Source organism: Myotis brandtii, unplaced genomic scaffold, assembly GCF_000412655.1.
Source record: "Myotis brandtii unplaced genomic scaffold, ASM41265v1 scaffold363, whole genome shotgun sequence".
Lineage (NCBI taxonomy): Eukaryota > Metazoa > Chordata > Mammalia > Chiroptera > Vespertilionidae > Myotis > Myotis brandtii.
Window position 1 is genome coordinate 3747771 of NW_005363938.1, and position 24616 is coordinate 3772386.

The 24616-nt window shown below is 38.4% G+C and overlaps 1 protein-coding gene across 6 annotated transcripts in view; it reads right to left on the bottom strand.

Moving 5' to 3' along the window:
- The window catches only part of SMG1 (SMG1 phosphatidylinositol 3-kinase-related kinase), a 155816-nt gene that overhangs the window by 15232 nt on the left and 115968 nt on the right, over window positions 1-24616 (bottom strand). For 5 of the 6 annotated variants that reach the window (XM_014544419.1, XM_014544423.1, XM_014544420.1 and 2 more), the window contains 23 exons: window positions 23240-23384; window positions 22984-23122; window positions 21620-21850; window positions 21344-21521; window positions 19831-19992; window positions 19096-19313; window positions 18655-18809; window positions 16015-16237; window positions 12978-13224; window positions 12117-12346; window positions 10786-11034; window positions 9964-10299; window positions 9639-9857; window positions 8932-9122; window positions 7784-7956; window positions 7356-7635; window positions 6619-6891; window positions 6155-6389; window positions 5666-5892; window positions 3339-3489; window positions 3045-3234; window positions 2403-2872; window positions 205-342 (listed from right to left, as the gene is read on the bottom strand). In XM_014544419.1, coding sequence (XP_014399905.1) covers window positions 205-342; window positions 2403-2872; window positions 3045-3234; window positions 3339-3489; window positions 5666-5892; window positions 6155-6389; window positions 6619-6891; window positions 7356-7635; window positions 7784-7956; window positions 8932-9122; window positions 9639-9857; window positions 9964-10299; window positions 10786-11034; window positions 12117-12346; window positions 12978-13224; window positions 16015-16237; window positions 18655-18809; window positions 19096-19313; window positions 19831-19992; window positions 21344-21521; window positions 21620-21850; window positions 22984-23122; window positions 23240-23384 — 5060 coding nt within the window. The remainder of the gene's footprint in view (window positions 1-204; window positions 343-2402; window positions 2873-3044; window positions 3235-3338; window positions 3490-5665; window positions 5893-6154; window positions 6390-6618; window positions 6892-7355; window positions 7636-7783; window positions 7957-8931; window positions 9123-9638; window positions 9858-9963; window positions 10300-10785; window positions 11035-12116; window positions 12347-12977; window positions 13225-16014; window positions 16238-18654; window positions 18810-19095; window positions 19314-19830; window positions 19993-21343; window positions 21522-21619; window positions 21851-22983; window positions 23123-23239; window positions 23385-24616) is intronic. The other variant, XM_005871998.2, reaches the window with a different exon arrangement.

Genomic DNA, 24616 nt, shown 5'->3' on the forward strand with positions numbered 1-24616 from the left:
CCCCACCCAGTGCACGAATTTCGTGCACCGGGCCTCTAGTAAAAAAATATAAGTGAGAAGGGAGGGCCATGCTTCTGTGGCTTAGAAGCCAAGAACAAGCATGTAGATATATTAAACAACACAGCACTATTACTTCATTTCATCACAGTCTAGGTTATTCCTAAAAGTAAGACGTGCTGGAAGGAAGATCTGACAAAAACACACCTGAACTGCTGCAATAGAAGTTTCAATTTGGCTCAGAGTATGAAGTTTCTTTTTCATGCTGGTTAGGATGGCAGACCGAGGGGGAGGTGTGACTGACATGGCTTGTGGTCTGTTGATAAGGAGATCTTCATGCTGCCACTGTTCAAAGAAAAAGAAATGTAATAAATTCAGGAGGAAAAAAACGTTTAGATAAACAAATAAAGGGAGCAATGTTGGGACTGAAAGGGGAGACAGAGAAACCCAGCTGCAGCAAAGCGGGCTGGGCAGGAAGAGTAATAGAAGAAACATTACAAAAGGACCACACCAGGTACAGAATGCCTGATAAATTTCTTGGATCAGTGATTTGCAACACTGAAATAGTAATTTTGAAGATAGTTACTATTCTATGTAAAAGACTAGTACACAATCCCTCCATCTGAAAGATAATCTCCAGTTAAGAAGCTGAAACAGGTGTGGTGGTGGGAAGGGTTGTCCAGCATGGAGGCTAGCCAAGTGACCAAAAGAATTAATGCAGCAGTCACAAAAGAAAGAATTCTCAAAACAGAGAATCTAGAAGTGAGAAAAAGGGGTGGGCAACTGTTGAGAGAAGATGAAGTCATCCTATATGTGGTAAGGGTGGCCCAAGAAGGCCCAAGGGATGTTTGGACAACAATTTAAAAGTTATGCATTATGCTTAGAGTTTAAATTGTGTTCAGATACAACTGAAAGGACTTTTACAATGTTTTCCATGCAGTTGTTAATTTTTAAGGGAATAAACTCCAAATGTATAAAACAATAAAATTTTTCAGCATTACATTTTTTAGAAGTTAAAAAACATCCCAAAAACACATCCGAATGTGCTACAGGGACTGCTAATAAGTGCAATTTTTAAATTTGAAATAAATGCAATTTCATAATTTGAATAATTACTTTTCTTAACTTATGAACTAAGGAAACAGCCAACAATAAAACTGCGAGGAGAAGGAAATACGCTGGGGTTCCATGCACTGAGCTGAAACCACCAATTCCATTATTGGGAAGCAGCTTCAATATAAATGGTACAAAGTAAACATTATTTGTGCCAAAACAGATTCCAGGACAATGTAGTACCCAAATATTACTCCATGCACAACTTGTTTGAAGTTATTGACAATATTGAAGACTATATTTGGGGAAAAAAAGGGGGGAGGGGGAATAAGTAGCTACAATGTTACTGTGCTTGGTGTCTTACATATATTTTTAAAAATATATTTTTATTGATTTCAGAGAGAAAAGGAGAGGGAGAAAAAGATAGAAACATCAATGATGAGATAGAATCATTGATTGGCTGCCTCCTGCATGCCCCCCACCGAGGACTGAGCCCAAAACCTGGGCATGCGCCCTGACTAGGAATCAAACCGTGACCTAATGAGCCATGCCAGCCAGACATGCTAAATTCAAGTTCATAACCTGAATCCAAATCACTTCATCCCTAAAGCCTTTTCTAGTCATACTGCCCCTAAATAAGCAAGGACAAACACAGGCTTCTAAGAGCAATTCCCAGATGAGACAGATTTATGCACAAAGCTGTTGTCACATCAGAGCATCAGGGAACTGGAAGTCACTTTAGAAAGAACCTTTAGATATTAAACAATACAGGAGGCATATCCACATAACAAACATAATAATGACATAGATAATACTAACCTTTACAATACTGACAGAAACCAATTCAAAGGACACAACTGTAAATGCAAAATTATCTCAACTATATAAAAAAGAAATAAGGATAATTGAAAAAGCCAAAATACTAAAGCTAGGTTTGCTCTTGGTTGGCACAGTTCAGGAGGTTTAACCCTTTGAGTGCCAACCAATATCCTAGGAACTATGCTAAAATTGCCAAGGCATTTTTGCTGATTTTACAGCAGTTTAGAAAAAAAATTATGAATCGCAAGTAAATGAAGTTATATATTCAAAAACTTAAGGAAACCTTTACTACATTGACATATTTAGCAATATCATCATCACTAATAAAAACAGACTTAGAACTGGACGCCATTTCGAAGCTTTGATAGTGCTCCCGGCACTTTTGGCGAAAGACAGGAGGAGCTCGATCGCGCTCCCCGGCACTCTAGGGGTTAAGAAGTTCTCTGTTTATACTGTTTTATGTTAACTCCCCCAGTTTTTCAAATTCCTACATTGAGGGAAAACACAGTATAAAAAAACCCAAAAAACCCTACCTGAAACATGGCAATATGTAGCTGAACACGCTGCAGGCTTGTCTTACAAGAGGAGATACTGGTTTCCAACCTGCGCACCAAGTCATGCTTCTTCCAGGCAGTGTCGTAGGAACTTGCTAATACAGTTGCCCTGTTCATGACCAACTGAGAGAATTTTCCAACCTGGATGTTGTGCTCCACAGCTTTCTTACACAGATCATCGACAGAAACTTTGCTTTCAGCACCAAAATCCTTTGCCTCCACCTGAGCAATGATGTCCACACCGAGCGCGCTGATGAAACTGCAGAGCGTGAGCCCCAGGGCTTGGTTCGGCAGTCCAATCAAGAGGTGCCTCACGAAGTCAGCTGTGAATGCCTTTATAGGTTTGGCCATCTGGTCTTCACTGAAGCAGGAGTTTCTAAAAAGGGTTTTCACATTAACAATCTGTACCGGCCCATTGACAGCGTTCTGATCTTCCAGGGAACTTGATCCTACAAGAAGGAAATTGTCTAAAAGTATTTCATGCCATACTAAAATAAGGTAATAATGCTGCTTATTTAAAAACTTAAGATTTTATGAGCGAACAATTAAATTAAGCCTACTCCATCCCACTGCCTTCCAAAATACCACATAAATCCAGCATGTTTAAATGTGAAATATTACCTGACAAAGTTTTAGAAAAGGTACCACAGAGCCTGAAAAACTCCTTAATTGTCTGTAGTCTTTTGAGAAAGAAAATCTCTTCTAGCACCTGCCGGTGATTATCATCATCAAAAAAATTGACTTGGGTACTTCGGGCTTCCCTTATAATGTCGATCTTTCGCCAAGCTACAGGAATTTCCATCTTGTTTAACTATATAAATGAAAAAAAAAAAAAAGTTCATCTCTCCATTTTTCCCACACTGAACAACTACTTTGCTGCATTTGCATTACTCATAATACCAAGTCAATATTTACCTTTTCAACTAATAAGCCAAAAGCAGTCTCAACTTGGGCAAACATGCCATCAAATGCTACCAAAAGCATCTGGCCAGCTGACATTTTTGGTGTCTCATCAACTGAACCATTTCTTGGTTGGATTAATTCACCATATTGAGCATGAAGTACTCTACAGAGAAAAAACAGGAAGTTAAAACCCTCAGTAAAGAGCAATACATTTGGGGGAAGCACAAATGGTCAACAAGTCTCACAGCAGCATGCAGCCTAGAAAAAAAGTCTTTTGCATTAAGGAAGAAGTGTTACAATAAAATGGCATTTGGTGTTAATCACAATGTGAAGTCAATGGTTCCAATTCAGTATTAGCAATTATTCATGTGATTAAATTTTATGTAAACTTGAATTGTGACAATTTTAAAAAGAACTACAAAAAAACATTACAGCCTCACATTGCACACAGAATGTGAAATAATACAAACCCCCAATATTAAAACAAAAAAAGTCAAGAACCCCAAAATTCCTAAGCTGGTGGAACTAGCAAACACTGTCAAGTATGTTCATATTACTGTCACACAGTAGAGCCAACTATTGACCGTAAACTGAAATACCTGCCATTTATCACTACTGAGCTGACATGTTTGTGCTATAATAATTACGTTCATTTTTTTCTGCAGAGTAAAACAACTACAAAGAAACATGAGAAAACAGAAAAATTTTGAATGCAGGAGAACAGGAAACATTAAAGAATTATTATTTTTTCTGAAATAATGGCACCAAGATTAAGAAAAAACAAGTTTATGTTTTACATATATATTTCCTGCAGTTAATTTAAGAATGAAAAAATATTTGCTTCAAAAAAATTGGGGTGGTACAACTTAAATAAGATTGACCAGGTACAGATAATTACTGATGGTGGTAAGATGGGGGTTCATTATATTATTCTCTCAACTATCTTATATCTTTGAATTTCCCTTTGGGAAGAAGTGTGATGGGACAATTTATTTCTATTCCCTCAATTATATTTTCTGAAATGAACATCAGAATGCCAAAGAATGAGGTTTTGAGTCACCAGGAATAAAGGGGCTTGGGGCTTAGCTATGGGTATAGTGCATGGCTAGAGATACTGCCCAATCTCTACAGATTCCAAAGTCTAATTGTTTTTCTGGATTTAAGAGCTAAGAAATACAGTATTCAATATCTAAAGCAAACCTATAAAATTTAAGCTAACTTACAAGTATTGTTCTGAATTGAGGTGTATACTCCATTAGCTAAGTGAACTGGCTCAGATGCTTCCATGGAGTTCTAAGGGCTGGCTTAAAAAATTCACACTCCAGTTTGTGCTGTACGTGCAGGTATGGTGAAACTACAGCACTAAAAGGATATATGAAGGTATCTGATAAAAATGCATGGAAGCCCGGCCCAGTGTGGCTCAGAGGCTGAGCATCAACCTATGAACCAGGAGGTTGGGGTTCAATTCCCAGTTGGGGCACATGGCCAGGTTGCAGGCTCCATCCCCAATAAGGGGTGTGCAAGAGGCAGCTGATCAATGATTCTCTCTCATCATTGCTGTTTCTCTCTCTCTCTCCCCCTCTCTGAAATCAATAAAAAAAATGTATTTTTAAAAAACGGCAAGGAACTACACATATGCACACACACAAAAGTGAGTGCTTATGTTACTGGTGAAATCTTAGTTCTGTGGACTGTACCGGTGTCATATGCATGGTGTTACTATTGTACTATAGGCATGCAAGATGCTAATATTGGAGGAGGAGGGATGAAGCATGCACAAGACCTCCCTACCTACATTTTTTTTACAACTTCCTGTGAATCTGTAATTATCCTATATAATAAAGAGGTAATATGCAAATTGACCACCACACCCTCACAAGAGGGCTGCCTATGACCAGGCCGGCAGGGGGGTTAGTGAGGGATGACCAAATGACTGAACAGTCAGGCTGCGTGGGATAACAAGGCCGGCAGGAAGGGGCAGTTATGGGCGACCAGGCAGGCAGGCAGGTGAGCAATTAGGAGCCAGCGGTCCAGGATTGTGAGAGGGATGTCCAATTGCCGGTTTATGCCTGATCCCCAAAACGGGCAGTCAGACACCCCCAAGGGGTCCCGGATTGGAGAAGGTGCTGGCTGGGCTAAGGGGACCCCCATACCCCCGTACACAAAATGCGCACTGGGCCTCTAGTTTTCAAATAAAAGGTTTCTAAAATGACATGTATATAAGCATTAATAAGTAATTATATCTGCTCCAAAAATTAAAAGTAAACTTACAGAAAAATAAGAGCTCAAAATGCTTATCTGGCTTCCCCATCTATTTCAGAAGAAAACAGAGCACTTGCCTTGCAACATCGATGTAATGAGCATGTGTTTCTTCCTCAAGCCCCATAGCTGCATTTCTTAAATAGGCTTGAAGAGATTCAACTAGAGTCTGCAGGGGAACGCCATCAGTTGTCTGTTCAATAAGACTGTCCAGTTCCTGAAGCATACTTTCTAATGTGTATTCTCCTTTCATTAAACATCTCAATGCTTCTGGAAATATGATTTGCCGGAAATTTGAATTTAATTCCTATAAATATGTAAGAAATATAATTTAACATTTTCTGAGTTTAGGTGACACACTTAGAGACTTAATGCCATAATTTATGCACAAACTTAATGCAAACGTAATTAAGTTACAGATATAAACCTCACACTGATCTTTAAGTGACTGCTTAAGCAACACTAAAAGGGGAGGAAGTCAAATTGCTTTTCTGAAGTAAAGAGATGAGAAGTACAATGTTCAACATCTAAAACAAAATTCCAAAATTTAAGGTCATATAAGTATTCACCTGAAGTGAGGTGTATACTCCATTAGCTAAGTGAACTGCCTCAGATGCTTCCATGGGGTTTGGAATGTCTAAGTCCTGTGGCACCAGGTGGCACTGCTTCAGTAACTGAACCAGACAGGTGACGTTTCCGCTCATACTGCAGAGCTCCTCTAAGAACCAGGCTCCATCCCGAGAAGTCAGGTCGACCAGCTGCTCTCCAGCACTCGAAGCTGCACCTTCCATCATCAGGTTACGCCTAAATGTGATAAATATTTGTGTAGTGAAACTGACTTAGCTAAACTCACCCATAAATGAAGATAACTCAAAATCTAAAAGGAAATAAGCAGCTGTAACACTGGGCAAGACTAATGAAAGTAAAAAAAAATACCTCAAGCTTGGGACTAAACAAAAGACTCATGAAATCTCAATATGCATCAGTGTGTCCAAGACAACAAAATAATCTCGACATGAGGTTAGCTACTCACCTTGTGAGGGTACAAAGGGCAGAAATAATAACACTTGCTAGACTTAAAGAACCTTCTTCTCCATTCTCATGAAGAAACACTTTAATGCAACGTTCAATTTCTTTCAACTGATCTTCACAAACGGGCACAGTGACAGCTTCCTGTTTCAAGCGTTCCACTTGTCTAATAAGTCTGCTGTTTATGTCTGCTGCGTACCGCTGCAGGGTCATTTCAGTGGCGGTGATGAACTGACACACTGTTGGGGGTGGTTGAGGAGCATACTGCATTTCATATCTATACAAAAATAGAAAGAGGTGCTTGTTATATAACCACTCCCTGCTTATAAACAAGTTTATGGTTTATAAAATACTATATATTGAATATTACATTTGATACTCTAACCTTGAAGAGTAGGAACCATTACTTCCATTTTACAGATAGAAAAAGTCTCGAGAGCCAAAGTAACATCCCAAGATGACTTACTGGTAAGTGACAGAATCAATGTTTGATTCAGCTCTCTTTACCCTGGTCACACCCCTCTTACACTGGGATACATTTTAATAAATTAGAAAGACCCACTGTCTTATAAGGGAAAACATGACCTCAAATCATCTTAAAATCAAGACAAAAGTGACTCCAGACAAATCCCATCTATCAACCTTTTCTTTCAGGGAAAATTAAATATTCTGCAATTAAATAATTGAACACTTTTTTCTAAACCCAACAAGTAGTAAAAAAATGAAGTGCTATAAACTTACTTCCTGTAGAGTTCTTGACAGCGCTCTATTGTGGTGTTGCAGATGAGCTCTTCCATCCAGGTCTTCCACTGTTCAATTCGATGTTTCTGAAATATGGCCTTTGGATACTGCAGCGCCACTGTGGCATAGTGATGCAGCTGTTCCAGGCAGCCTCGGAGCACTGAGCGCCTCTGCTGCAGCAGCGCGCCAACCTCTCCCTCCAGCTGCTCGCACTGGCTAATCAAGTGGGCCTGGCCAGCATTCTGCAGAAAGGCTGTTGCTGGTACATAGCTTGGAGGACCTTGAAGTAAAAGTAATTAATAATCGTGATGAAACCATTTCAAATCAGCGGTCACTACCAAGGGAGCACAAATCAGAACCCCACACATAAAGACACAATTACAAAACTCACATGCTCACATGTGTTATCTAAAAAAGTCAACTCATACCAAGGTCCATCTGTGTGCTTATCTCCTGAAGCAAACTTGCAAGTTGTGTAGCCTCTAAATTACTGAATGCAGCCTGATAGTGTGTTATCCACTGTTCAAACTCATTTAGCTTCACCTGGATTGCTTCTTGGACAGCCCTTTGCTGAGTCTGTAGTTGGGTGTGTTCAGAATACCTAATAGAAGGGGGAAAATGTTTAAATTACTTTCTGTTATTTCTTCTATGTACTTCCATAACCCTGACTTTGCTCACACTTGGACTGCCTTATAAGCTCCTTTTCAATCTTGAGGGCACTGCTCAAATGTTGCTTACTTCTCTGGTTTATCCTGACCCCACAGTTCTGTCCAACTATACTCACATTTTAAGCAAAATTCTACCACACCAGCCAGGTTCTGTTCTGAGTTATTTAAAGGTTAAAAAAAGACTGATGTGCCTGGCCAGTGTGGCTCAGTGGTTGAGCATTGACCTATGAACCAGGAGGTCACAGTCCCTGGTTGCAGGCTACATCCCCAGTAGGGGTCATGCAAGAGGCAGCCAATCAATGATTCTCTCTCATCATTGATATTTCTCTCTCTCCCTCTTCCTTCCTCTCTGAAATCAATAGTATGTGTGTGTGTGTGTGTGTGTGTGTAAATCTACACACACACACACACACACACACACACACACACACACACACACACACATACATATACATATGAGCCGCGTGCAGTGTTTGGAACTTGCATATTCAACACTGAGCACCTGTTCTCTGCAAGGTTCATTCACTTAGATCACTCTAATTTAAGGCTTAAAAAACTCAGAGAAGTAGATGAAATCATTGCCAATGTATAAATGAATAAAGATTCAGATACAAAGTGTAGAGAAAAAAACCTAAACCCAGGTTTTTCTGAAGCCCAGTTCAGTGTTCTAACCACTATGCCCACTTTCCCTTAACTATTATTCAAACATTTAAAGTAAATATAATAAAGCAAAACAATTTAAGTGAATTCTTGTTTATTAACACTTTGAAACTGCAATCCTTGAAAAAGCTTTTGTCATTTGGGTGAGTTGCTGCAATAAGTCTAATTCAAGTTGACAGTATTTACACAAATATGCAAATTCTCCTTAAAGGCATATATTTAGAAATGAGTTCAACACTGTTTTAAACCTGTGCTGCAGAGTGTGAGAAGGATGATCCACTCCTTCAGCTCCTTCCAGAAACTCTATTTCTTCCAGCAGCTTGCCCTGCAGTTTTTCCACATCTGTCAATTGCTCTTGCAAGCTTAGGTATTCGTCTAAGCTGCTGTCCAGCTTGGGAAGCACAACCAGCATCTCATCCCTATTCTTAAACCAGTTCACCTGTGAAAGGTATTATGGTTAGGAAGATTCTTACGGGGTCAACTAAGAATCATGCTAGAAGGATATCTTGGACAAATTATTCTATTTAAATCTCAACAAAGCATCACCCATATTTCACAACGATAACAAAATTGTCCAAGTTCACAAAGTAAGACTAAATTCTACTATCCCATACAGTTACTGTCACATCACACAAAACAAGATGAGCATCACTGGCTACGAGGATATTAAAACCAAGACCAAAGGGAGGCTATCCAATTAAAGAACACTTAAAATAGGCATTGGCAAACACATTTCAACCTCTTTAAAAAGATATAATTTTTCACATCATTGTGTGTCTTTGTATGTATTTCCTAATAAAAAGACATCGAAGTGCCCTGTTTCACTGCCATTTTTCAATATTATACATTACAGTCTTGCAAAATTTTTTTTTAGAAAAACAGTTTTACTCAAATTTTTAATGGATATGTTAACTCTATTAACAAAAAGATGACAATGACTTATCACTGGCTTCACCTTAATTTCAGCTACTCTGGAAGAAAAGAGGCTGCGGGTGATCTCCCGTTCCATCTCTCTCTTGCTCTGCTTGCTCTCGGCCTGCTGGCCACCTCCACCATAGACAGCACCGGCGAACCCAGCCTCACCCCCAGCTGTCCAGTCCACCAGAGGGTCATACACAAAGGCCTCCAGCAACGTCAGCAAAGTCTCTCTGCCACGCCGCATTATGTGTAAAACCTGTTTTCAGAAGAGTTTAAGTTTTGCCATAAGTTTCCTCATGAAAATGTAGTTTTTCATGCCACATGATTTTTTAATTTAAGAGGTATAAGAGAAAACAACATACCTGCTCACATGAAAGCCTAAAAACACCTTCTACTCCAGTTACACCCAGTGCTGTTTCAATGTTCTGTGTCATCCGAAAAGGTACTTTCTCAGGAACGCGAAGGCTTTTACCTTGAAAAGACAAATCATGGTATTTTTGTCCTTTCACCAAAAAATATTTGACCCTCATAATAAATATAAAGTCCAAGTTAAATTTACCTTTTTCAAAGCAAACATTGTAATCTATGTGAACAACCTCTCCAGTTGTCATGTCTATGAGAACATTATCCAAATGTCTATCTCCAAGGCCAATTATGTACCCGACCATAGACATGACCGCAGTAGATCTGGCATAAGACTAAAGAAGAAGGGGTGGGGAAATAAGAAAAATGAATTAGCAAATTTCCTTCCAACATGGACCAATGCTCTAAAATTCACAAAATTACATGATCCTACTCCTTTGTTTCTAAATAAATAGCTAGCACTCCTCAGGGCTGCTATGCATGGTCACAGAAGGCTCTGTACTGAGCAGCTGCACACGACACGATGGTCCTCATTGGTCCTGCTTAAGTGATATCAGAATGTTAGGGGAGCAGGCCTAAGCCAGCAGTTGGACATCCCCCGAGGGGTCCCACAGACTGGGCTGAGGGCACTCCCACCCCCCCGCAGTGCACGAATGTCATGCACTGGGCCTCTACTATCTTATAAGATTCAAATATAGGTCTCAAACTACTAAGTCTGGAGGGAAGCAGGGAGAAAGAGGAGGGTGAACCAGATAGATAGGACAAGACAGGAAGCAGGCAAAAGAATAAATACTGACTAAAATAAAAAAACAAAAACATACCTGTGTGACTCTCCACCATTCATCAGGTGTAGTGCAAGATGACCAAAGCTCTTTAGCGAGGAGATTTGGGGGGGTGGCTTCCATTAACTCTTCTAACACTGCCTTCATCACATGAAGAGGCCAATCCCGTCGGGACACATCCAGACTAAGTCCAACTGCTTTTAAAGCAGGGCCAATTTTACTGTAATAAAGTTCACTAGGACGGGGCACAATTCCAGGATTCTGAGGGGTTTGGTAGGAATCTTGGGCCTGTAAAAAAATTATTTTAAAAGAAAAGATCAACTTTATTTAAATAAAGGTAAAAGATTACTTTGAATGCAAAGTAGTATTTTTAAAACTCTTTTTTTCTGTGGCATTCTCCACCCACCCAAGAGAATCTCATGCACCAAAGAGCCAATTCTTCTGGACTATGCATCTTTCTTATCTAATATCTTTCTCATAATTAGGTACTACACCTACTACTACTACTACTTTATTAAAGTTGTTCTACTGTTCTATTTTCTTCAAGTTCAAGTCAAGCTCAACATCCTATTTACATTCTTCTTTGTAACGTATAATTCTGTTTAGACTTTATCATTTATATACATATTTCATTTTCATCAGTATGACAATCAATAAAAAATTAACAGATATTTAGATAGCCCATCTCTGGTTCCCATCTCTAAGTTACCCTTCAATAATTGTTCTGCAGCCTCCTATGCCTACTTTATAGCTTGATTCCTTTCAAAATCTTGCTTCTTCCCATACCTACCAATCATGAGGTTGAGACTGTATAAAATCTATCTTTATATCCATAGCACTTAGTACTACTGTTCCTGGCATATACTAAGCAATAAGATTCTTAGCTAAAATATATTCTAAATAAAATTCCTAGTCTAAACAAAGTATAAATTTCACAGGTACAATACAGTGACTAACTCTAAAGTTGTTTCTTACTATTTAACTTAAAAGAACCTGGGTCAAAGCTATCTATTATTTACAAATTTAATTTAAAAGACCCTAGAAAACACTTAGAGTAAGCCTAACAAAAAGCACTTAAGATGTGAATTACCAAGTTACTAAGTATTAACCACACTACCACCCTCTCTCCCCATATTTGTCTAAAAGATTAACCCAATGTCATTATTTCTATTAAAACTTTATTTTTATAAAATGTCTCTCAAAAACACTTTCCTAGGTACCTCAAATCTGTTCCTTCTTTAACTTACAAACTTACAAAAATGCCCCAGTGCAGTAAAGCCTAGAAATATTTCACATATAACAGCAGCAACTAATATAGTTGTTTAGGCACATTCAAATAAAAGGAGACGTATACTTGAATTTTTATCAACCTTTTGTGCTTGTAAGGCAGCTTCTCGTTGTTGCCATCGTTTGTAAAGACCAAACAAGGGTGTGGCTCCATCCACCCACTGGATCAGCCCTGACCGTGTTCCTAGTGGTGTTACAGAATAGTGCCGAGCGTGGAAACGAGGTGTTTCCTGGCGATTGATTGTAGCAAACATAGTATTCACGATAGACAGGAATTGCATTATTCTCTCATCCAGATGTAAATCCTCCAATCCTATGGAAACAGAATTAAAGCAGCTAGTGTAGGTGACCAAATGGGGTAAAGTACAATGGGACAGGGTGGAAATATATCACTTTTTTGTGTCCTTCTCAATTAGCAATAGCACTCAAGAAATGATAGCCAGCCCTGACCAGTTTGGCTCAGTGGCTAGAGCGTTGGCCTGTGGACTGAAGAGTCCCAGGTTCGATTCCGGTCAGGGGCATGTTCCTTGGTTGCAGGCACATCCCCAGTAGGGGGTGCGCAGGAGGCAGCTAATCGATGTTTCTAACTCTCTATCCCTCTCTGTAAAAAATCAATAAAATATATTTTAAAAAAAGAAAAAAAAAAAGATAGCCAAGGAGGCACACTGCAAGCTTTAGAGAACATTCAGTTTGGTCATAAGATATTAGATACTATCATTATTAGCTGTACCTCAGTTGTTCTGCTTATACAAATTCATAAGTAGAGAGAGTGGGAATGAAAATTTTTACTCCTCAGCACCCAACTACTTCCATTCAAAATCACATAAGAGACAGGATACTCCTGGCTATTTATGACATAGAAATTCACCTGAAACAACTTTCTTCTACCACACATGCACAGAAAGCATTAATAATCAAACTAATACTCTTCTTTTAAATCTCACCTTTGAAAAGATAAGGATAGCTCTTCCCATCTGACCCCAGAAAGAGAAGTTTCTTTGGCTTGGTTTTGGTAGGTAAGATTGTGATGGTTCCACCCACACTGTGGATTGTGACAGTGTCTCTGGCTGAGACTTCTCCAGGAAGAGCAATTTCAGTGTTAGTCATAGCAGCCAGCCACGGGCTGATTTCTTCAAGACGCAAGATGTAACTTGCACGTTTCTGTGCTCTCTGTTGCAAACTCAGCATTATCTACAAGATGGGAAAAACAAGTTAAAATTATCATTATGACCCCTATTTTCTTCCACATTTAATCTGGCATAAAAGTAACCTTGAAATACCAATTCAAATACCTCTTGCTCTAGTTCCTACATTTAATTTGTTGTTATATAGTTGGGCATTCCTAGGAGGGAAAACACTGCTGTAATGGTATACTCTAGGTGATTTTTACTTTGTTCAAACCCCTTCCTCCTCCAATCCAAATAAGCAATGAAATCACAGCAGATGGAAGGAAACCACTGCTGTGATCACAAGGGCCTGTAGACTCATTCTCCACTGCTATGCTATGTCAATGCCAAATCAAATCAATTCAGTCCTTGCAATAGAATAAAAGATGTAGCCAGTGTTGGCTGTCAGATGGATACATCTTTAGGAAGCCACTTGAAAAGTTGGTAACAATTCAGAGCTCTGATCGCTTGAAATATGCAGAAATATACCGTAATCCCTTCTAATAAATGATAGGGAATGGGTCACATGAATAGTTGTGTCCCTACTTGTAGCTAACTCAATAATCTGCATCCGAATTAATGAACTGTAGGCTCTGCTTTCATGTAAAAAACTTTTAAAATCAATCCTTAGCATGTTGTTGTTCATAAAAAAGACAACTGGAAAACTCTCAGGTGCCCACGGACAGGACAATGGATAAACTGTGGTATTTCCCCATAATAGATCAATATTCAGCTGCACACAAAACATGAATGAATCATGATGAAAAAAAAAACAAAAACCCTAAAGCTATTTCATCAATAATGGAAGAAGTATAGACACATATATGCCATATAATATCATTTAAATAAAGTTAAAACCAGGCAAAAACTAAACAATACACCATTTAGAAATGCATCAATAAACAAGAACTATGTTTTTAAAGTAGGAATCAATTAACTAAAAGTTCAGAACAGCCCAGCTGGTGTGGCACAATGGTTGAATGTTGAGCCATGAACTAAGAGGTCACGGTTCGATTCCTAGTCAGGGCACATGCCTGGGTTGCGAGCTCGATCCCCAGTAGGGGGCATGCAGGAGGCAGCCAATCAATGATTCTTATCACTGATGTTTCTTTCTCTCTCTGCCTCTCCCTTCCTCTCTGAAATGAATAAAAACATATTTTTTAAAAAATTCAGAATAGTGGCTGCATAGAGGAAGACAGAATTAGGGAGGGACATGTGAGACTTCTAAAAAGTTGTATTTCTTTAGCTAATTCTATGTTTTTAGCTGCACTACAGAAAAAAGGGAGACACAGGTATTCATTTTATTTCTTAAAACTACTCTTTAAAATGAAGACAATCATAAAAAATTTCTTTTACTTATTTCATACATATACATACATCCCACTTGTTTTTAAAAAGCAATCCTCATGTCTCCTCCTGTGGGTTTCTTAGTTAACCCCTAGAGTGCTGGGGAACACGATCGCACTCCTCCTGCCTTTCACCAAAAGTGCCGGGAGCGCTATCAAAGCTTCGAAATGGCGTCCAGTTCCAAGTCTGCTTTTATTAGTGATGATGATATTGCTAAATATGTCACTGTAGTAAAGGTTTCCTTAAGTTTTTGAATATATAACTTCATTTACTTGCGATTCATAATTTTTTTTCTAAACTGCTGTAAAATCAGCAAAAATGCCTTGGCAATTTTAGCATAGTTCCTAGGATATTGGTTGGCACTCAAAGGGTTAATTTACTGAGAATGGTACAAAGAAGCAAGAAACCGCTATTGGAAAACAAGGACACAAGGTTTGGCTAGGCCACACAAAATAAGCTCCATCTTTCATGTTGGTGTTGTCTTGTTGCTTGTAGCTATTCCCTTTCAATTTAGCAGCTTGCATTTACTAAAATTAGATGCACGTTTTGTTTCTACCCTATACCTTTTAATAGTTTTCTCACTACTAAAGTAAAGAAATTAGATAGAGACAATAAAGGTAAGCCACACAGAACGAAGGGACAAGAAAAAAAAAAACAAGAAAAAGCTACAAGGTGCCCTAGCCAGTTTAGCTCAGTGGATAGAGTGTCAGCCCGCGGACTGAAGGGTTCCAGGTTGGATTCCGGTCAAGAGCACAACTTAGGTTGTAGGTTCGATCCCCGTGCAAGAGGCAACCAATCGATGTCTCATTGTCTCTCCCCACTCCACTCTCTCTAAAAAGCAATGGGAAAAAATCCTTGGGTGAGGAGAGAAGGGAGGGGAGGGAGGGAGGGGAGGAAAGGAGAGGAAGGGAGGGGAGGAAAGGTGAGGAATAGGAAAGGGAAAGGGAAGGAAGAAGCACTACAAGGTAATAAACAGGCTCCCCCAACTGACAGTGCTATTGCTGTAAAAGATAAAAACCAAAGAAAATATAGAATTAAGGGGATCAAAACTTAAAAGGATTCTCAAATATTTAAATAAACTAATCATCTCCAAATGGTCTACACAGAATTGATTTCAAAACAGTGACTTAGAAAAACTATACAGGTACAAGATTAAATTTCTTAATCTTCCATGAGAATACCGCAGTCAATCAATATTCAGCTCAAGGCCAGAGCCCTATCCTTGGCTAATCTTTTAGAGTAAATTCTTCCTTGGAGCGAACCTAGATGAAAGTCTGCCACCTAGGCCCACTCAAAATGAAGAAAACACCTTTCTCTATATTTCTCATAAGTAACTGGTCACAGGTTGCTTTCCATGGGCTTACAAAATCTTCTCTGTGTTCCCAGTAAGAAAAGTCCCCTTATTTAAATTTTGAATCTCACATAGAGGACTTCCCATTTTAGAAACATTCTTGAGATTTTTCCGCACCTCTTTAAATGGAATCCAGCTGCTTCCAGGTTTTGCGGGGTTCGATGGCGTCTTCAGTTTTTCTAGGGCATTTTCAATTGCATCACCATAGTTATCCTGAAACCACTTTTCATGAGGTGTTTCCGCAGGGGCCGCCGTGATGCTCCTTACATGCTCCAAAGCAAACACAATAGGCTTCATCAGAGCTGTGTGCTTCTCCCGCATGATGGCAATTTTCTCTTCTCTGACCAGGAAGAAACAGAGTTTGATACAAATAAGGAACAATTTAAATATATCAAGTTTAAGTAAACAGTACAGAAGAATAAGAAAAAATAAAGTATTAAAATATTAGCAAAGTGCTCAACAGATGTGGCTCAGTGGCTGAGCACTAACCCTGGAGCTAAGAGATCATGGTTCGATTCCTGATCAGGGAACAAGCCCAGGTTGTGGGTTCGATCCCCATTAGGGGGTTGTGCAGGAGGCAGCTGATTGATGTGTTCCTCTCCCATGGATGTTTCTATCCCGCTCCCCTTCTCTCTCTAAAAATCAATAAAAACATATTATATATATATGCAAAGTAACGTCTCACATGACATTGTAACAAATCCAGCACATTAACAAAAAAATTCAGCACATAAAAAAGGCAGCGTCCCTTTGCAACAAAAGGTGCTAGGAAACTGGATACCCATTTGCAAAAGAACGAAGCTGAACCCTTATCTTACACTATATGCAAACAAAACAAAACCTCAAAATGAATCAATTACCTTAAGAGCTAAGACTTTTTTTTTTGAGAGGTAATTAAGTTTGTTTGTTTGTTTATTTTTATTAGAGCTAAGACTTTCAAAAGAAAATACAGGGAAAAGGCTTCTTGACACTGGACTCAACAATGACTTCTTGGATATGGCACAAAGCACAGGTAAGAAAAAAATAGGTAAACTGACTACATCAAAATTAAAAACTTATATGTACATCAGGTCCTGGCCAGGTAGCTCAGTTGGTTAGAGCATCATCCCAATAAGCCAAGGTTGCATGTTCAATCCTCAGACAGGGCACATACAAGAAGCAACTAATAAATGCATAAATAAGTGAAACAATAAATTGATGTTTCTCTCCCCCTTCCTCTATTTTCTCTAAAAAATTTTTAAAAATGTAAAACAAAGAAAACATATACATATGTCAAAAGACATTACCAAGAGAGTGAAAAAATTATTATTTGCAAGTCATGTGTCTGATGAGTGATTAATATCCAGAATATGCAGAGAGCTAATAAAATACAACAAACAATCTAATTGAAAAATGGGTACAGGATCTGAATAAGGCATTTAACCAAAGAAGATATACATATAGTCAACAGACACATGAAAAGATGCTCAACATTGTTATTCATTGGGAAATGCAAATCAAAACCACAGTAAGATACCACTTCACACCCATTAGAATGGCTGTTATCAAAACCCAGCCAGCATGACTCAGTGGCTGAGCACTGACCTATGAACCAGGAGGTCATAGTTCAATTCCCGGTCAGGGCACATGCCTGGGTTGCAGGCTCCATCCCCAGTGTGTGCTGTGCAGGAGTCAGCCAATCAATGATTCTCTCCCATCACTGATGTTTCTCTCTCTCCTTCTCCCTCCCTCTCTGAAATCAATTAAATATCTATTTTTTTTAAAAAGAATAAAAACCAAAAAGAAATAACAAGTACTGCCCAGGATACTGAGAAATTGGAATTCATGTGCACTTTTGGTAGAAATGTAAAATGATGCAGCCAAAGTGGAAAACAATTTGGCAATTCCTCAAAAAGTTAAACACAGAATTACCATATGACCCAGAAAATTCACTGAATTATATACAAAATAATTCAAAGTAGGGACTCAAACAGTTATCTGTACACCAATGTTCATAGAAGCATTGTTTGTAAGAGCCAAAAGGTAGGAGGAGCAACTCAAGTGTCAACTGACAGATGAGTACATAAACAAAATGTGTCATATCCATACAATGAAAGACTCAGCCATCAAAAGAAAAAAAATTCTGATATACACTACAACATGAATAAAACTTCAAAACATTATGCTAAGTGAAATAACATAGACACACAAAAGGACAAACACTGTATGATTCCACTTATGTGAGGTACTCAGAGTAGTCAAATTCAGAGACAGAAAGTAGAAGAGCCATAACTAGGGGTTGGGGGCGGAGAGGAGGTACTGTTTAATGGGTACAGAGCTTCTGTTTGCGATGATGAGTAAGTTCTGGAAATGGGCAGTGGTGACGATTGTACAACACTATAAATGTACTTAATGCTACTGAATTGTACAGTTAAAACTGGTTAAAAGGGCAAAATTGTATGTTATGTATACTTTAAAAAAAAAAGGCAAACTGAACTAACAAGCAAAATAGAGACAGACTCATAGATAGAGAGCAGGCTGACAACTCTGGGGGCGGGTGGAGGGAGAGAGGAGACGTGGAGAAATTGAGCGAAAAAAGAAAAAAAAGAACTCATGGACATGGACAAGGGGAGGAGGTGGGTGGTGGTGGAAGAGGGTATACGGGGGGATAAATGGTGATGGGAAAAAATTAAATTAAATTTTAAAATTTGTTTTAAATTAAAAAAATTTTTAAGAAAAAAGCAGCTTCATTTTTGGAGTGTATGTATGAAAACGTACTTGCGTAAGGTGTTGTTGTTCTGGACTCTCTTCACCTCATCTTCAAGCTGCTGGATTCGTCTCAGGACGTACATGTGTTGCTGTAATAGAACTCCCAACCAGAGCTCATCCCAGAGAACAGTGACCCTGCGCAGCTCAGCCACAAGCATCTGAACCTGCAGACACAGCACATGCAAACATGCTCATCTACAAGTCCGTAGACAGCACAGCTCTGCAAACACTGGAAACTGCAGGTTAAATATCTTTTGTTCATGATATAATCACAACCTTCACTAGTGATTCTGCTTATCAATGTATATTTGTAAAACCAATTTTGATTATTCTAAAAGCTTTGTTCCTCAAATATTTCCATGACAGTTTCTAATGGGTTTTGTTTATAGGTTGTGTTTTGGGGGAGAATGGTTATAATAGAAATTGATTTAAAACATGGGTTTTCTGTACCTGTAACACCATAGTTGGATTTGCAGAGGATAGCTTATCTACAATTTTGCTGTAGCAATCCTGCATCATGGCTTGGTCTTCATTTAATCCACTTTTGGGTTCATCTTTATTGCTCTCTTGAGAAGCAGGAGGGCTTCCTCCCTCACATTCAGAAACCAGCAATTCTTCTCCTTGAATATTACCAAGTAGGGTTGGAATTGAAGAGGAAAACTTATTTCCTATAACAAAATGGGAGAATAAGGTAGACTTTGGATGTTTCTCCCATGGGCATATGTCAAGTGAGGAAAAACAACTCCAGAGCACTCATTTAAATAACTGGCATTCTGTGCACTAAACTGACGAAACATCATGGATATTCTGCCTTTTTACAAACTGAGCTTTTATATTTATTAATATTTCAAGCTAACAGAAGATCAATGGGGGGAAAGAAAGAAATAAGTCTCAACAAATAAAGTGTTCTCCCAGCCAGAGTCTAGAACGTGGTTTCAATCCTTATCCACCAGTTACTCAGCTCAGCAAACAATTTCCCATGCTCAGTGGGTTACTGTGAGACTGAAGATAATGTGTAAAGCATATGTCCTAGGGGCCAGCACAAAGCAGTTATTCTCTCAATAAATGGCAATTATTATTTTGCAAACTCCATCAACTCTGGAATATAAAGCTCAAAAAAATTTACCTAATAAACATTATTTGCAAAATAATTTATACTCAAATTAGCATTTTAATATTCCATACCTGAAGCCTGTGACTCGCTACTAAGCGATATGGTACCCACTATTGCAGGATACAATATGAGATGTGGGGAATCTTGAGCCACACGGATGAGAAGGTTACAAATACTCTGGCGCACATACACTTCAGGGTGGTTTAAGCGTGAGAAAAGCTGTGGAATAATTCCTTCAGGATAAGAAGAAAAAAACATTTTAAAGTTATTAAAAAGGGTCAACATAGTGGATGCAAACGAATAGAACCTAATGTGCCAGCATCACTTCTAATGGCCTCAATTTCTCCTTGTGATAACAAAGACCTGTACATAACTTCTTTTGGTTTTTTTTTTAATCCTCACCCAAGAATATTTTTTTCCATTGATTTTTAGAGAGTGGAAGGGAGGGGGAGAGACTGAGAAACATCAATGGTTGCCTCCCACACGTGCCTTGACTAGCACCAGGTATCAAGCCTGCAACCAAGGGACATGCCCTTGACCAGAATCAAACCCTTGAGTCCTCAGGCTGGTGCTCTAATCACTGAGCAGACCGGCTAGGGCTATACACAATAACTCTTGCTTTCCCAGTGTGGTTAGGGTACAGAGCTATAATCAAAATCTAGAGCAATTCAAAATTGTTCTAAGAAATATATTTTCTGTGAATGACTGTAAAAGAAGGCAGAGATAATTTTTATAAAGGGTATATGACATTATTTTTTCAATTATAGTTTACTACTTTCAATATTGTTTTGTATTAGTTTCAGGTATACAGCACAGTGGTTTAGATAATCATATACTCTACAAAGTATTCCCTCCAGTATTTCCAGAACCCACCTGGCACCATACATAGTTACTGCAATATTATTGATATTGACTATACATCCCCGAGACTATTTTGTAACTACCAATTTGTACTTCTAAATCCCTTTATCTTTTACACCCAGGCCCCCGACACCACTTCCCTCTGGCAACCACTGGTCTGCTCTCTGTATCTATGTGCCTATTTCTATTTTATTCATTTACCTTGTTCTTTAGATTCCACAGAGCATATAAAATTTTTTGGAACTTGCCGAAACCGGTTTGGCTCAGTGGATAGAGCGTCGGCCTGCGGACTGAAAGGTCCCGGGTTCGATTCCGGTCAAGGGCATGTACCTGGGTTGCGGGCACATCCCCAGTGGGAGATGTGCAGGAGGCAGCCGATCGATGTTTCTCTCTCATCGATGTTTCTAACTCTCTCTATCTCTCTCCCTTCCTCCCTGTGAAAAATCAATAAAATATAAAAAAAAAAAAAAATTTTGGAACTTAATTTTAACCACTCTCTCCAAAATTCATTTTGTATATAAAAAGCTTCTGCCTCTCAGCTTTCCATTCTGCTGAAAAGTAAGAGGGAAGTGGTCTAACAGCAGCTCAGGGTGTCATAAGAACTAATGTATCCATTCAGTAACACTGTAAATAATAGATATAAAAAAGGAACTTCTACTTTTTTATTGCCTTAGCTATCCTATCCAGAAATAATTTTTGCTGAGACATTTTTTAGACCATCACCTCTCCATGGAGCAGTAGGTGTTGTCTCCAAGCCATGTTCCAGATATTGCCTAAGTTCGCCGGCATGCTTCACAAGCAGCCTGAGCAATCGCAAGGTGGCCATCACGATCACATCATCAGTGCTCTGCTCTACTCTGTGACTTAAATGTAGCCTTGGATCATCTTCATCTAAAGGAATCTAGGGCAAAAGACAAAAGGAAGAAATAAGTAATTCAGAATACTGTTTTTGTCTATTAGGAAAAAAATTTTGCTAAAAGAGAAGACTGTATGACCTACCTGACCAGCATTGAGTTTAAGGAAAGTAAAATATGCACTGCAAGACAATTTGTATAGGCTGAAGATTCTATCCACAACTTTCCTCCACACTTTAATAACTCCTTCTGTTGCATTTTCATCAAGTTCTGACAGCCATGGGCAGCTTGATATTAACTGACGCCAGATAACATCAACCATGTCATCTTCCTCATTATCTTCACTTTCTGTTATCTGAAGTGTTATATCTTCATCCTAAATAAAAATTGGGCATAAAATGCTATTTATAATACAAATTGAAAAGGGAGAAAGGTACCTGATTTTCCTGTTAAATTGAAAATATTTTTCTCATTATGAAAGACCAAACTACTCCATATTTAGCATTATATAGGCTATATGTCAATATGCTTCTCCTTATGGTATATTAATGTAGCTAAGAAGATATAAGCATCTCTCAAAGATTAAAGACTGATTTTTAGACTTTAAATGTTCTAAGTTACAATATAATATTCTGCCTGCAGAAAAGAAAACAATCTGTTCAAAAGGCTGAAGGTACACAGAATAAAGTCACAACAGACCTTACTCCCTGTACAGTACTGTGCACGCACATAACACATGCATTGGCAGACAATGATATATGCTAAAGTCTAGGCAGGAGTGGGGAATCTTTTTTCTGCCAATGGCCATTTGAATATTTATAACATCATTCTCGGGTCATACAAAATTATCAACTTAAAAATCAGCCTGCTATATTTGGTCAAACATTTAATTAACTCATCCCCAATGCCTTGGCAGGGCGAGACCAAATGATTTCGCGGGCCTTATGTGGCATGCAAGCCGGACATTCCCCACCACTGGTCTAGAGTAAGAACAGAATCAGTAAAATCCAGACTTTTAAAGTCTGCAACTAAATACTTAATAGTCATAACATAACTTTTGAGAGGGGAGAGAGGTAGATCCTACAGATAATCTAGTCCACTGGTTTTCAACTCTGGCTATATATTAAAATCACCTAGTAAGCTTATTACACATGCACACATGTGCATACACACACTCCATCCAGAATATCTGGGGTGGGGCTCAGGCACCAGCATATTTTAAAAGCTGCCAAGCCTATGTTAAGACCCTAATTTCTGATCAGAACTGCATTTCAAGAGTAATCTACTTTACATAAAATGAATTTCACCCTTTTTAAACAGGACCCTAAGAAATTGACTTGATTTCTCATGAAATCAGAAAGCTATTAATTCACTTTCATCTTAAACACCAAAGATTTATTTGAAACAAAACAACACTGAATCAACTATATGTAATCAACCTCAAAACGAATGAATTAGAACAGTGACCTTGACACTATTTCCCCCAAACACTGTATCATGTTTCCTTGCCTGAATCCCTGCTGGCCGACACACAGCCTGACCAAGAATAGCATATATTCTCTCTTTTTCTTCTTCAGTTATAGTGTCTGGAAGCAGATTTTGAACTTCAGATTTTTCTCTAGGCAGCAGACGAACACCTTCTCCCTGACTATAAAAATAAACAAGTAATCGGTATTTCAGCTACTAAAACTTCACCATGTCAGCAGACATTTTAAACCTCTATTTTGCAATGCATTAAATAAATTACACATTTCAACATACATACCTGGCATTGTCAACCACCTTTCTGCCCCACCTATAAGCCCAACTAGCCAAGGCTGCCCAAGATTTGGCTACTTCAGGTGCCTGTACTGAAGATAGGTGATACAACTGTCCCAAAATGAAGTCAGGTTCTCCAACTCCAATATGTACTGCCATGAAGGAAAAAAAATAATGAAAGCAATCAGCAATGTTACATTCATAGATTCTCTTTTTTTTTTTCTTAACACTAAAACCAGTAAGTTCCACAATACTGTAGTACATAATTTGATAAAGCATTTATTTGTATTTTTTTTAAAAGGCTAATATGTTGAGATGAATCACTCAGCTTCGCAAGTAAGCTTAAATTATAACCCTGTAGCCTGGATGGTATGGCTCAGTGGTTGAGCAATGACTTATGAACTAGGAGGTCACGGTTCAATTCCCAGTCAGGGCACATGCCTGGGTTGCAGGTTGCAGATTACAGGCTCGATCCCCAGTAGCAGGCAAGTAGGAGGCAGCTGATCAATGATTCTTTCTCATGATTGATGTTTCTATCTCCTCTCCCTTCCTCTCTTTGGAATCAATAAAAATACATTATTTTAAAAATCCCACCAAAATTATAACCCTGTAAAAAACGTTCATGTCTTTCATGATGCTGAACTTGAACACCTTAAACAGTTCAGGTGTCAGATATGTTGTAGAATGTCTTGCATTCTGGATTTGAATGGCTATTTTCTTATGATTAGATTCAGCTTAAACATTTTGGCAAATGAATATAAAAGTGATGAGTATACAATCTCATTCAGAGATTCATGAGGTGAATATCTTTTTCTGTAAGTAAAATTACGTTTATTTTTATAAATAAAAAAATTCATTATACAAACAACACTTTTAGCAGAATGTTAGCTGTCATTATCCACTTTAAATGAAGTATGAAGTGTCTGCAACAGTTAACTCGAATAGTTCCATCTCTCTAGAACCTTCATGTAACTTCTTTACATTCCTCAACTTCCCCAAATTCTCAACACTATTTCAAGAATGTAAGTGAGGTGAATACCTTTATTCCCAGTTTAAAAGTAAAAATATCGTCTGCTCTAGTGTCATTTGCCAATATGAAGATTTATAAAGAAATATCCCTTATGAATATCAAGACCCTATAAAACACACATTTAAATGTAATACTAATGTTAAGTAATTAACACATTTCGTACTGCTCAGGAGTTTTCTCGTGTTTCGCGCGCCATCTGTTAAGGACCCCTCACGAGTGTTCTCGTTTTTCACGCCCATGGAAAAAGAAGCGAATCTAGATACTTATGTAAATTTTGTTTGGTCCCTCTTCATAGAGGAAAATGTTTTACGCAGTACCATACGTTAAAAAAGTACTAGGAACTTTAATTGTTTA